Source organism: Nomascus leucogenys, unplaced genomic scaffold (assembly GCF_006542625.1).
Source record: "Nomascus leucogenys isolate Asia unplaced genomic scaffold, Asia_NLE_v1 000758F_102500_qpd_obj, whole genome shotgun sequence".
In the NCBI taxonomy this organism is placed as follows: Eukaryota; Metazoa; Chordata; class Mammalia; order Primates; family Hylobatidae; genus Nomascus; species Nomascus leucogenys.
In genome coordinates this window covers 14784-28826 of record NW_022097555.1, presented here as the reverse complement: position 1 = coordinate 28826, position 14043 = coordinate 14784, and the positions used below count along the sequence as shown (strand labels likewise).

Sequence of the window (14043 nt, the reverse complement as noted above, 5' to 3'; positions counted from 1 at the left end):
CTAGCACTTGTCTGCTTTTTGTCTGTTTACATATCTGTTTTCCTGGCTGAACCGTGAGCCACTGGAGGTCCTGAAACACATGACATGCACTGTTGTCATCCCACAGCTCACCTTAAAACCTGACACATGTGGTAAGAAACTCAGTAGACATGCAGTGTATAAAGTAATGAATGCATTGGTAATTGATTGGTAATGGATGCGTAAATGAATGAATGATTCAGTGTAGAAGGTATTTTAGGAAACTTCCCTATCCACTCAGGAAATTTGTCATAAGAACACTTCCCCATGAAAAAAGTCATAGTTTCTTAATTGTGGGTGCAACTGAATTGAGGAAGAGACTGGCTGGTATTTAGCAAGCATTTCTCTTTTCCTCCTGTGTGCCTCAGCAGGCGACATGCCCCAGTCTCCCCTGTGTGACTGTCGATAGCTGTTGGTGGAAATGAATTAGCAATCTCCAGGCCTGGCCCATAAAATCTTCCCACAGGGTTCTCCACTCTCTTTTCCTTTACTTATGTTGCACCCCAAGAATTTGGTAGAAGATTCTGAAACTAGAGAATGGAAGAGCCATGGGATTCGCACGTGACCACCGAATGGATATGTGGATCAGAACTCCCGCAGCAAGACTCCCATAGACCTAGTGTCCATGAGATATGAACTTTTACTGTGTTAAGCCTCTGAAATTTTGGAATCATCTGGTACCACAATGAGACTCATAATTTAAGACTGCTTAGACCTATTGCTCTGCTGATTGAAAGTTAGTGTCTCCCACCACTTCATTTAATGGTAAGTATTTATTAAGTACTGATTATATGGCAACTACTTCAATATAACTGTTAAAGAGTCATAGAAATGGCTGGGTGCACCGGTTCTATCCTCTCTCATACCTGTAATTCCAGCACTTTGGGAGGCCGAGGCAGATATCACAAGATCAGGAGTTCAAGACCAGCCTGGCCAACATAGTGAAACCCCATCTCTACTAAAAATATACAAAACAAAATTAGCTGGGCATGGTGGTGCATCCCTGTAGCCCCAGCTACTCGGAGGCTGAGGCAGGAGAGCCACTTGAACCCAGGAGGTCGAGGTTGCAGTGAGCTGAGATCGCACCACTGCACTCCAGCTTGGGCAACAGAGTAAGATTTCGAAGAAAAAAAAAAAAAAAAAAGTCCTAGAACCTTTAGTCAAATGGAACGCGATGACCTGGGAAACATGGAAGTGGATTGAACTAACCGGAGATGCTTATAATCAATTTTTCCATGTTCTCTTTCTAACGGCAACTCGCAGCACCCAGTTTTCTTGGACAAGCACTCACCTTGGTTCCTAGGGGTCCAGGGAGTCCAGGTGATCCACGGAGTCCGTGGGGAAATAAATAATACAAGGACAATCATGGAGCTGAGAGTGAACACTGACCCATCCACCACGTGCCAGGCTGACTGCATCCTCTGCTGGGGACCCAGAGATGGGTGAGACTCACTACGACCTGACTTGCACAAAAGAAACAGAATCTGCTTTTGAGCCACAGGGCCCTGGATGTGAATTCCGACTCTGCCTCCTACTGCCTCTGTGTGGCCTTCAGGAAATCTCTTAGCCTCTCTCAGTTTGCTTTCCCATTGAAGAGCCTCATTGTATAGACTTGCGCAAGTAAGGGGCAAGGCCTCGTTTCAAAGCAGGCTTTGAAACCTTCACTTCAGGCTGAAGGGCTTTGGCACTCACAGCCACAATGAAAACCATGATTCTACGTTTGGAAGTCTTGGCTAAAAGCACCAGAGTAGACCAGAGGTCCTTCTCTACGCATACCACACTTGTCCTGAGCTGTGGAGATGTGTTTGCCTGTCTCTCCATGAGATGGGAGCATCTCCAGGGTGCAGACTGTCTCATCCATCTCTGTATCCCCAGCACAGGTCCAGGCTGGCATGTGGCCAGCAGTCCATGAGGTTGTGCCGCCCTAGCCTGAACCACATTAGAGTAGACTGTTGGACGCGCACACCACCCCTTTCCCAACCAGGCCCATTTCATTGGCCACAGTTCCATTTCTTCAAAGTTTGGCAGTTAGATTTTTTCCCTTTTCCTTCTCTAATTTTAACCTGGTTTCTACAGGCACAGGGCCCCCCGCCCTTCCACTTACCGGCTCTCCATCCTTCCCTTTTCTGGGTGGCCCAGGGAGTCCAGGAGCACCAGAATCTCCCCTGGGACCAACAGGCCCTGGGCTGCCTTCTTCCCCTGCTGCGCCCTGGAGAGAAATGTAGACATTTCCCAGGGTCAATTACACTCAGCATGAAGCTTTCCTATGGGGGAGCAGCCTGAGTAGGTTTGTAGGTTTCCCGGGGCTGCCCTGATGATTTTAGAAGGCCCATGCTTTCTGGGACACAGAAAGATGGACTGTGTAATGTGTGTTATAGGTTACATCGTGTCCCCCAAAATTCGTGTCTTGAAGTCCTAACCCCTACTACTTCAGTGTACAAAGGTGATTAAAGTCAGGATGAGGTCATACTGCTGTGTGACCCTCCAATGGTCCTAATCCAATGAGTAGTGTCCTTTAAAGAAGGAGGCATTTGGACACACATGCATAGAGGCAAAACGACACAAAAACACAGGGACAAGACCCAACCAATGAGCCAAGGAGAGAGGCCTGAAACAGATGTTTCCTTCACAGCCCTCAGATGGAGCCAGTCCTGCCGACACCTTGACTGAGGACTTCTAGCCTCCAAAACTGGGAGAAAGTACATTTTGGCTGCTTAGGCCACCCAGTTCATGATACTTTGTTACTGCGGCCTTAGTCAACCAACTCAATGCAAAACATGGAAAAGGAAAGGACGTAATGACGACCTCCCACCCAGTGCGGGCAAATCTATTTCCAGTGCATCTCTTACAGAACGGCCCTCGTTTCTGCTTGAACTCCTCTGGGAGCAGAGACCTTACCACCGCTCCACACTGGACATTCCTTTGTCAGGCAGCTCTGTTACATCACATTTCTTTACACTCAGCCTTCTCTGAAATCTTCCCAACATTGGACACTAAGTCTGTTCCCCGGAACCCTGTAGATACAATCCAATCCCTCTTACAATTAGGTTTTCAACTATAAGAACAGAGCCTAAAGCTACAATGGAGAGAGCAAGAGAGAGCGAGAGTGAGAGTGCCAGCATGGGCACCGGGGGCGGCTTGAGGACCTGGGCTTTGAGCTTGCTCCTGGCTAGTGCTCATCTTCACTGACGACAGGGCTCTGAACAGCCCTTGTGGCGGCCCTGGCTGTGGAACACTGGGTTGAGCCCCGCTAACCAGACGGACTCCTTTCCCCAGACGGGGCTGCCCTGGGCGGAAGCTGCAATCACAGTGTTTCCACACATTCTCAGATGGAGCAGAGGGAAGGTAAGATGAGCCAAGAATGTGCAAAGCAAGGATGGAGAGGGCCTCTCTCCAAGCCTGGAGCAGGATCAGCTTCCCCTAGCCCCAGGCCAGCTCTTGGACGTGGTGTGAGAGGGAAAAAGTATGCTGTGATGTCCGGGATTTTTACCACTTTGCAGAGCTCTGGAGGTTCCTTTCCAAGTCCCGGGCCCGGCCCTCAGCCTGGGCTTCTGCTCAGCCAAGGAAAGGCATTTGGCTCCCTCTAGAGGCTGAACGTGGCAATAGCCCACTGATTTTTGGTTTCTGAACATGCACCTGTTAGTCCTCCTAAGCTGCCTGACATCTTGGACATCCCCTTCTAGGTTACCAATGTCCTACTTATAATGTGCCGTCCTTCAGACATGGTATAATTAAGGAATACTAAATGAATCCAGATGTTTTCCCTTTGCTTAATCTAGGCAGTCTGAAATGGTATTATCTTTTTTTCAAAAAATGAATGTTTGCACTTGTATTACATAAGGGTTGTTTTATTATTATTATTATTATTATTATTATTATTATTATTATTATTATTATTTGAGATGGAGTATCACTCTGTCACCCAGACTGGAGTGCAGTGATGTGACTCAGCTCAAGGCAACCTCCGCTTCCCGGGTTCAAGCGATTCTCATGCCTCAGCTTCCCAAGTAGCTGGGATTACAGGCATGTGCCACCATACCCAACTAATTTTTGTATTTTTAGTAGAGATGGGGTTTCACCATGTTGGCCAGGCCCATCGTGAACTCCTGACCTCAAGTGACCTGCCCTCCTTGGCCTCCCAAAGTAGTGGGATTACAGGCGTGAGCCACCATGCCCGGCCCATAGGGTTATTATTAAGCCTATGATCAACACTCCAAAAACCCAAGAGAGTTTTCATAGATGTATTGATCATTTTTCTCTGCACTAAGTTCTTTTTTTCTGGGAGACGTGTATCTTAAAATTGAACCTTCCTGCCAAAATGCAAATGACATCTCCTCTTGTTAAATTATGCAAAAACATAAAAACTGAAGTGATTCTTTAAAAGGCACCAAGTAGTGTCAACTTGGACTCGAAAGAATTCATGTTAAGAAGTTTGGCCACGTGTGTGCTAGGAGGGACCTCTGTGGACAATCCATGCCCCAATGTCATCTCTTCCTTTCCATGGATATAAGCGTGATCTGCTCATGCAGGGAGGGCAGGACACAACCACATGGTACCCTTGTCACCTGTTATCTGTTGAGTCCTCTGCACATGCCTCCCCAATTCCTCAGCTAATCCTCACAAACTATGATCAATGTGGCATCACCCTCATTTTACAGATGAGAAAATCCAGTTGCAAAGAGTATGCGCTTTATTTAGATCAGGGTTTCTCAACCGTGGCACTATTGACCTTCAGGGAGGCTCGTTCTTATAAGGGAACTGTCTTATGTGCTGTGAGGTTTTTAGCAGGCTCTCTGGTCTCTACCCACTGATGCCAGAAGCAGTTACTCCCCTTAGTGGTGACAACAAAAAATATCTCCCTGGGTAAAAACCCCCTGTTGAGAATCACTTTTGTCACCCTAGCTTATATCAATGCAACTAGGGCAAGAGAGCTGGCATTTGACTCAGGTCCAAAGCCCTGAATCATTCAAATGAGTGCATCTGATTTCCTGAGCACTGGCTCAGTGTCACCAATTAACCTCAGAAACATTTCCTAAGGCGCTAGGTCAGAGAAATGCAAAATGGAACTTAAAAGGGTGTAGATTCTCCTCCTCAGCCTCTGGGTTTTTTTTTCTTTCTTTTTTTAATTTGGAGTGGGAACATGTGTCTCTCTTCTTGATAATTAAAATATCAGGCTGGGTTCAATGGCTCGCACCTGTAATCCCAGCACTTTGGGAGGCCAAGGCGGGTGGATCACTTGAGTCCAGGAGTTTGAGACCAGCCTGAGCAACATGGTGAAACCCCGTCTCTACAAAAAATACAAAAATTAGCCAGGCATGGTCCTGCACACCTGTAATCCCAGCTACTCAGGAGGCTGAGGCATGAGAATTGCTTGGACCCAGGAGGCGGAGGTTGCAGTGAGTGGAAATCACACCACTGCACTCCAGCCTCAGTGGCAGAGTGAGACCCTGTCTCAAGAAAAAAAAAATCTCATAGCTTGCGAAGGTTTACGTGTGTGAGCATAGGTGTAGAATGCATAAGTTGGTGCACTGAACTGAGAGAAAACAGGATTTGGAGTCAGACAGACCTAGCTCTGTAGCTCATTTGCCATGAGACACAGGGCGAACTAATTAACTTCTCAGAGGCTCAGTCTGCACATCTGTCGAATGGGCACTTGTCTGATTCTCAGGTCTGTTGTGAGGAAGGAATGAGCCAATGGGACGGCACGGTCTTCCTCTCCCTCCTACTTAGTAAACCCCTTCTGATTGCTGGTTCCTAAACCAGGCCCGAGCAGAGTGAGCTGCTCCTTCAGTGCCTGTAAGAAGTTAAGGATATTCACTTGTGTGCTGAGAGATCATATTGGTCTTACCTTCTCACCACGCTCCCCATCTTTCCCAGGGGGGCCTCTGAGGCCAGGAGCACCCTGTGGAAAGGAAGATTATGGATGTGGTGAATTTAAAGATGATTGGTCACTCTTGGTGGCTCGTGACCCCCAGGGAAGAATCATCAGGTCCCCCTGAAGTCAACGACTACAGCTCCCACCCAATTCCCGTCCCTTATTTAAATTCCCCAAAGCTCTATCTCCTCTCTGCCTGTGACTGCTGCTCTCCCGGGGGGCCTGGACTTATAACTGTGCACATCAGAGCTCTTAACAGCAGTCATGGTCTGCTGGAAGCTTTGCCACCTGCTCTGAGCTGTGAACTCTCAGAAGGCATGGCCTGCCATGGTGAACACTCAGGGAGGATGACGATGGCCTTAAGAACCCAGCCTTAGCTTTGGGGCATCTGCTGCAACAGTGTCTTTGGAGTCCCCCAAAGGCTGACTTTGAGACATGGTTTAAGTGCAAGTATCCCATGGATGCAATAGTAGGGAAACAGAGAACCAAAAAGGGGAGAACACTCATGCCTGTAATCCCAGCACTCTGCGAGGCCAAGGCGGAGGGATCACTTGAGGTCAGGAGTTCAAGACCAGCCTGGCCAACATGGTGAAACCCCATCTCCACTAAAATACAAAAATTAGCTGGGCATGGAGGCACGCCCCTGTAATCCCAGCTACTTGGGAAGCTGAGGCAGGAGAATCACTTGAACCCAGGAGGCAGAGTTTGTAGTGAGCCAAGATCATGCCACTGCACCCCAGCCTGGGTGACAAAGCTAAACTCCACCTCAAAAAATAAAAATAAAAATAAATAAAGCAGGGGAGAACAGGCAGCAAGAAATACACTTGTTGGCCACTGGAGCTCTGTCCTGCTGTGACTCTGGGATATTGTGCAGGATATACCCTCAGAGTGACGACAGCTGAGGACAAGCGATCTGAGCTATTCTGCTGGTGGTGCTGCTGGCCACCCATCACGTGGCCCAACAACATACTCTCTAGAGGCCAGAGAAGACCCCCAGCCAGAAGAATGCAGGCTGGGCTGCAGGAAGCCTCCATGTAAAATAATAATATTCCTCCAGCAGGGTTGCTGTGTGGATTAATGAACACATGTCATGTGCTTAGTACGATGCCTGGCATGTATAAAGGCTCAGTCCTCTGAGCTACTATGCTTATTACCTATAAAGGTTTGATGAAGAATCAAGACTGACCTAAATCTATTGTGGGGGAAAAATGCTTTGTTGCCCTTGACTAGATGTCATGGAGTGTTTTGTTGAACAATGTTCAAGTCTAAACTGGTGTTTATGGTGAATCTTAAAGCTGGTCCTTTAGCGGACACCTTGGGCCTCGACATGGAAAAGGCAGAATCTCATCAGGCCAAAAAAGATGCAACCCTAAAGGTAACGCAGCCAAGCTATTGTCTCCATTTTGCAGATGAACTAGCTGAGACCTCAAGGAGGGGCTTGCCAAGATCATCATGTCAATTAATAGAAGAGCTAGGATTCGAATCCAGGTCTCCCAATAGCCGTCAGGGGACCTTTGACTTCTTTAGGTTCATTTTGTTTCTTCTGAAGCAAACTAGGGTGTTGATTCCAACAACAGTGAAATGTACAGACTTTCTGCAGATGCCAACAGCTGCATTTACCCTCTGGATAGCTGGCGAGTTGCCTAGGGCTCAGGTGTGTGAACTTTCTGGGTGGTCTATGTCAGGACAGCAGTGCCTCCATCTGGAAAATGGGAGTGAGGATGCCTACACCTCTGGCTTTTGGGGAGGATACATTAACTAGCTTGGTGGCTGGGCAGTGCATATGCCCTCTCCCAATTACTCACCACACTTCCTGGAGGGCCACTGGGACCAGGGGAACTGACATGTCCAGGAGCACCCTGTTCAGAGACAGAAGTTAAGAAACTAGGCCAAACGCATTGATTATAAGTAGTTGCCCCAACTCTCTCTGCAAACCTGCCTCATACTCAATTCATCGCGATGTGCTGGAACTGCTGCTGACCTGACAGCCCCTGCAGACATGAACCTCCTCCCTGGAGGGCCATGGTGTCCCAAGCACCAAGCCTCAGGTGAGTGGGCTTCTGGCACAGAGGTGAGAGGCAGGAGGGCAGGAGGACTCTGGAAGTTCCTTAGAGCTAAGGCACAGGGGTGTGGAGGAGCCTGGCAGTGGGCAGAGAAGGGCTGGGACCTAACCACAGAAAAGGATCTCAGGTGAGGTTTGGCCTTATCCTAAGTGCATGAGGAAAAGGAAACATTGAAAATGGAACGGTTCAGATCTCAGTTGCATATGTGTGTGTGTATGTGTGCACATGCGTGTGTGCATGTTTGTGGACGTGTATGTGTGTGTGTGTGCATGCACGTGTGTGTGTGCATGTTTGTGGACGTGTGTGTATGGGTGCATGTTTGTGGAGGTGTGTGTGTGCATGCACATGCATGTATGTTTGTGGAGGTGCATGTGCACACCTGCATGTGTGCATGTTTGTGGAGATGTGTGTGCGTGCGTGTGCATGCATGTGTGCATGCTTGTGGAGGTGTGTGTGTGCGTGCACGTGCGTGTGTGCATGTTTGTGGAGGTGTGTGTGTGCGTGTGCATGCGTGCATGTTTCTGGAGGTGAGTGTGCATGCCTGTGTGTGTGCATGTTTGTGGAGATGTGTGCATGCGTGTGTGCATGTTTGTGGAGGTGTGTGTGTACTCGTGTGTGTGCACACCTGTTTATGGAGGTGTGTGTGTGCACATGCGTGTGTGCATGTTTGTGAGTGGGTGTGTGTGTGTGTTGGCTTTGACTGGAAAATCAGGTAAGAAGTGGATTTGAACTAGACCTTGATGGCTGGGCAATGATCCATGAAAGGAGATGTGGGTGAGGACATCCAGGTGGGTCAACATTATGGGCGCGGGGAAGCAGGGAGCTCTCATGGCCCTGGAGGCTGCCCATGTTTCCTCGAGGCCTTGTTCCCCACTGTCCCTGGGTTTTGCGCATCTCCAGGGTCAGGACTCATGGAGAACACTCTCAGCCTCCTCCTTGCCTACATTTTGCTTCCATTCCCCTCCAGGGCGGGCTGGAACCAGGGCTCTCTCCACAAGCAGGGAGGAGCTGCCATCTGTCCTCACTGTGGCATCCACACTGGTCACTACCTTGGCAGACCCAGTTCCGACCTGACCATACGCATGGTGGCCTGGTCATATCAGCACCCTCTAGCTGGTACAGGGACCCGGCAGTGGTGCTAGGAGCAGACCGGATGTGTGCTGCTGCTGCTCCTCTTGCCACCGCCACTTCCCAGAGACCCGGGGATGAGGCAGCCCGTCCTGCCTCCCACCAGCTCCAGAGTCCAGCCTGAGCTTTCTGGCTCTGCACCATGAGACAGAGCCCGAATCAGCTCCGGGAACAAGTGCCCGCCCCACGGGGATCAAATACACCCTGGATCTGGCCCCAAGGATGGGTGAGCCAGGAGCAGCTGAGGAGTGTGCATAGAGGTGTCTGTGTGTTTTCCTGGCTGCATCTGTGTGTTTCGGGCTGTGTGTGTGTATACGTGTGCACATGTGTATTACAGGATGTGTGTTCTCTGGTTTGTAGAGTACGTGTACGTGGTTGTGCATGTAAGCACACTTCTTGGAGTAACAACCTCACTTGCGAGGTGAGGTCTGTGTGTGTCTCATCCACATGTGCATAGAAAGAGATTTCTTTCATTCGCTGGGCATGTGGACAAAGTCAAGAAATGCCACGAAAGTGGTGGAGGCCAGAACCTCTCTCTGTGCTGACTCCAACCAACCACTCGAGTGAGCCATAGAGCAGAGCAGACACTGGGCGGGGCCTCCCTCCAGGGGTCCTCCACAAGGCAGGCCGATCATGGGGACTCACAGGGTTTCCAGCTGCTCCAGGAGCCCCATGTGCACCTTCCTGTCCCTTGGCACCCTGCACAGGAAATAAAAGAGGGGCAGGGTTAAGACACCCTCAGTGATGCTGTTTTCCCTCACAGCAGGGAGGTCTCGGGGATACCGTGCTCATCAGAAGCATCATTCCAAACTGAAGGGGTCGGGAGCACCGTCTAAAAGGTGAAGAAAATCACTACTTCCTGGCCCTCTGTTGGCGCTGGGCGTATCGCGATTTCATTCCATCCTCACCACCGACCCAGGGTGTAGGGGTCAGCACCGACCCTCTGTAGAAATGTAGCTCAGAGGGGCTCACACAACCAGGCAGGGTCCCCAGTCACCCCAGCAGGATCTCCTACCATAGCACAGAGTCTCCCAGAGAACCAAGATCCAGTGCAGAGGCTAACACTGAGCAAAATGACAAAATCAAAGCACTAACATGTACCAGGTGTCACTTAAACCAGCATTGCCACTCCATGGCTGGGATCCATTTCCTGTTCTGCAAATCCTCTGGGAACCAGGGTGCCTCCTGTGTGCAGAGGCCCTTGCTCTCCAGATCCTGCTGAGCAGGAGAAGGGAGAGCACGGCAGAAACCCGGAGCTCACCTACGCCAACCCTTTAGTGACAGAGTAGGGACATCCCGGGGTACAGAGGTGGGGCCTGGCCCCATGGCTGTGTCTGGGGCGTTTAGTGAGGGCCACTCAGTCTCTACAGCACATTGGGGCTGCTCTCCCCAGGGTCTACTCCCAAAATGCCAGGGGAGAGAACTGGGGAGGGTGGCCTGGAGGGAGAGAGTGTGGCTGGGATCTCCAAGTCCCTGAGCCAGCAGGGGAAGGGCTGGTGTTCTTACCGGTGGTCCAGCGGGTCCCCGAGGTCCCAATTCTCCAGGATGGCCCCTTGGTCCCTGTAAGCACACAAGTTGCCATGAATCAGCTCATCCCCCTGGTTCTGAGCAGATGGGCGGGTGGGGCGGGGACGCTGCAATGGGTATAATTTGAGATCCAAGGAGGGGACGTGGCTAGTGTCCTGAGGAGAAGAAAGGGCTGCCTTCCATTCAGTGGGGCTCCTGTGTGTGGAATGCACGGTGCAGATCTAGAGCTGGTCAGCCTTTGGTGTGCGGGTCTCCAGGTAACCAGCCCTGCGGGGGAAGGGGGGCACAAGGGACTCACCGGTTCCCCAGGCATGCCTGGATTGCCCTTCTCTCCTTTGAGCCCTTGTTCTCCCTGCTGGTGAGAAGCACAGGGTACAGTGGACTTCAGGGAGAACTGCCCCTTGTCACAGGGTACATGCCCCCAGCTCTGGCCACACAGGCCACCTCCAGTCCTATGTATCACCTGATAGATACCCACCCCCAAAGGCTGTTCCCTCTGCCTGGGGGTTCTTCCCTCCTACTCCCCAGGACTGATTCTGACTCATCTTTCAGGTCAGGAATCACTTCTTCCGGGAAGCTGAACCCCAAAATGGGCCCAACCCTCCTGTTCCAGCCAGTCAGTGTACTGTGCCTTTCTCCTCCTGAGCCCTGTTGTGGCCGCAGTTTTACATTTAGTTGTGTGGTTTGATTCATGTCCCCTCCAGCTCAGAGCCTGGCACGTAGTAGATCATCAGTGAATAATGATGGAAAGAGTTTTGAGAGAAGGAAGGGTCTTTAAGGGCCCCTGGCCCAAACACTATTTTTTCTCCCTCTCTTTCTCTCTCTCCCTCCCTTCCTCTCTCTCTTTCTAGTAGAGATGGGGTCTCATTATACTGCCCAGATCTTTCTTGAAATCCTGGGCTCAAGCGATCCTCCCTGCACAGCCTCCTGTGTACCTGCCTCCTGGAACTACAGGTCCTCACCATCATGCCCAGCTCCAACCCCTTTCTAGATGGAGAAGCTGGGGAGGGGTGCTTAACTAAGGGAACCCAGACCTTTGGGGACAGACTGGGGGTTTAACCCTAGACTCTAGATGGTCAGAATGGTGTGTCTAACTTTTGCTGAAGAAAGGATGAGACACAGGCTGGACAGGCAGTACCCTGGGTGGGCCCAGGATGGAACGATCCAAGATGGGGCAGGCTCACTTCCAGGGAGCCACGTCCAGGGTGCCCAACACATCTCCCAGGAGGGTTGAAGGGACATGTGATCCTCAGCCTGCAATTCATATGGAACAAGAAGATGAGCAGATGGGGGACTACAGTGAGGACAGCTTTCCAAGGCCTCAAGGGTGTATCTTTCCGCAGCTGAAGGGCCACTGTGCAGGAGAGGAGTGGGGCCAGTGGACCAGGGTGGACACAGTCTCAGTTTCAGACCTGTACAGCCTATCTTGGGAGCCCTGGCCCTCTAACTTATTGGCCATATAAATTTTGGCAAAGTAGTTACCCATACTGACCCCATATGACCTTTGCAGTTTCCATATCTGCAAAATAAAGAGGTAGTCTCCTTTTCACATACAGTGAAGGCCAATGGTACAGAGAAGGTGCAGCAGAGGCAAGACATCAAAGAGAAACAGCATGGGTTTGCAGAGTTCTCCAGGACGGCAGATAACCAGAGCACGTGTACCCAGAAAGGCAGTGTGCAACCCTTCTCAAGGAGCAGAACCTGCTACTGTCCCAAATCCCCACAGCCTGCTTAGGGGGACATTGGGCTCCCCTGCCACAGATAAGCCCAAGGAGAGCTGGAATGAGCATCTGCCTTGGGTGTAGAAGGGAGTCCTGCATGGATGGGATGTTTGCAAGACACGACTTCAGAGAGCAGGAGATGAAGGGAAGACTCTGGATGCATCTGGAAGAGAGTCTAATGTCTACATTAGAGAACATGAGGTTGGCTAGTTCTAACCTTTACTTGGTGGAGCAATCAGCATAGAAAGACACTGTCTACTAAGGGTTTCATGCTACTTTCTCTCTCTATGCCTCTGCAAATGTTAGAGGCCTTGCAGCCATGGTTTCTACCTGCCCTCCCTTCCCAAGCTTCTCTCTGATACAGCAGTTGGAGACCTCATGGTCTGCGGCTGACTTCCTCACTCAGCATCCCCTATTGCATGGAACCGACATGGTCTACCTCATAGAGCTGTGACCTGGATTCAGTGAGATTGCTTTTGCAAAGTGTTTCACAGAGCTCAGCACAGAGGTTTCAACAGGTGCTAGCCCATTCCTCCGCCTAGAATCTCCATTGCCATTGAGCTCAGAAGGAGACATGTCTAGCCCCATTCACCACGGACAGTAATACCATTATTTCCAGCATGTTTTCCTCCTGGAAAACTACCCATGGTGAGGATTTGCAAGTCTTTTTCTGGTCCTCCAGTCACTGGCAACAATTCATAAAGACAAAAGGGCTTATGGGATTGTTTCAGGAGACACACAGGGAAGACGTTTGCACAGTCTTCTTCCAGTGTTGGTGAACGGGACTGCAGTGGCAGGAAGACAAAGTGAGGACCTACGGAGGGTCAGAACGGGCCAGAGGAGGACTCAAGATGCTCAAGACATTCCTGCCCCAGAGCCTAGGAGTCAGGAGGCAGCACCTTCCCTCCAGGGGCCCCCTGGAAGGGTTCTGTCAGTAGCTGTTGAATGCATAAGTGGCTGGCTTCTGTCTCCTCCCCACTGTCCCCGGTGACCTCATCCAAGTTAAACACCATCTCTGGGACTCATGATCATCTCTGAAGGCTCTGGTCATTGCCTGGGCATCCTGGAAGCCTCCTTAGCAGGGTGAGGGGTAGAATGAGGCCGGTTGGACAGAGCCTTCCTAAGATAACTGCTTTGGAACAACTGATGAGCCTCCAGTTACAAAACCCTGCTTGAGTTCTCCACTGTAACTTCCCCAAGCACGAAGCTGCCTGTCCCTCCTTCCTCCAGCAAAGGTTCTGACATCTGCAGACCCCAGGGATATGCACACCATCAAGCAGCCTGCTCTGTCCTCTGCAAACCACCATCACCCTGTGACCTCATCAGGTGCAGCCACCAGCCATCCCCAGGAGCCTCCTCAGTCCCAGAGAGGGCGACAAAATGAGTGGGGCTTCTCCCTCCACCTCCTCTTCTCCTTTCCATTCTCTTCCTCATTATGCAGCGGACCTTAACAACCCTCTAAACTGCTCTCTCCCCAGCCTCTTCCTGCACTGCAGGGGCTCAAAGCCATGTGCCCCAGGACAGCAGGGAGAAATCAAACAGAATAACACTTTCTAAATCCATCAATACAAACATGGGTTGCCATGGCGATGAAGCCAGTCCCAGGGAGACTCAGGCAATTGCCCACAGTGAAACTTTTTTTTCCATAGACATAATTTCCTTGTTCGCATCTGAGAGTGGCTTCCTGGCTCTCAGGCTCCCGCAGCAATGC

The 14043-nt window shown here is 50.6% G+C and overlaps 1 protein-coding gene across 1 annotated transcript; it reads right to left on the bottom strand.

The window, feature by feature from the left end:
• Positions 1–1174: 1174 nt before the first annotated feature.
• LOC115834288 (collagen alpha-1(XXII) chain-like) lies at positions 1175–10940 on the bottom strand. The gene is made up of 8 exons (XM_030809056.1): positions 10910–10940; positions 10591–10644; positions 9730–9783; positions 7699–7752; positions 5867–5920; positions 2123–2227; positions 1310–1442; positions 1175–1197 (listed from the first exon to the last, which is right to left on the bottom strand). Exons 1-8 carry the CDS (start codon positions 10922–10924, stop codon positions 1175–1177), a joined length of 492 nt encoding a protein of 163 aa, XP_030664916.1. The 5' UTR covers positions 10925–10940.
• Positions 10941–14043: the final 3103 nt, after the last annotated feature.

Coding starts and splice junctions, on each gene's coding strand:
- LOC115834288 (XM_030809056.1), bottom strand. Junction 7,753..9,729: donor CTGGAGCAGCTGGAAACCCT/GTGAGTCCCCAT, acceptor GTCTCTGAACAG/GGTGCTCCTGGACATGTCAG. Junction 5,921..7,698: donor GTGGCCCTCCAGGAAGTGTG/GTGAGTAATTGG, acceptor TCCTTTCCACAG/GGTGCTCCTGGCCTCAGAGG.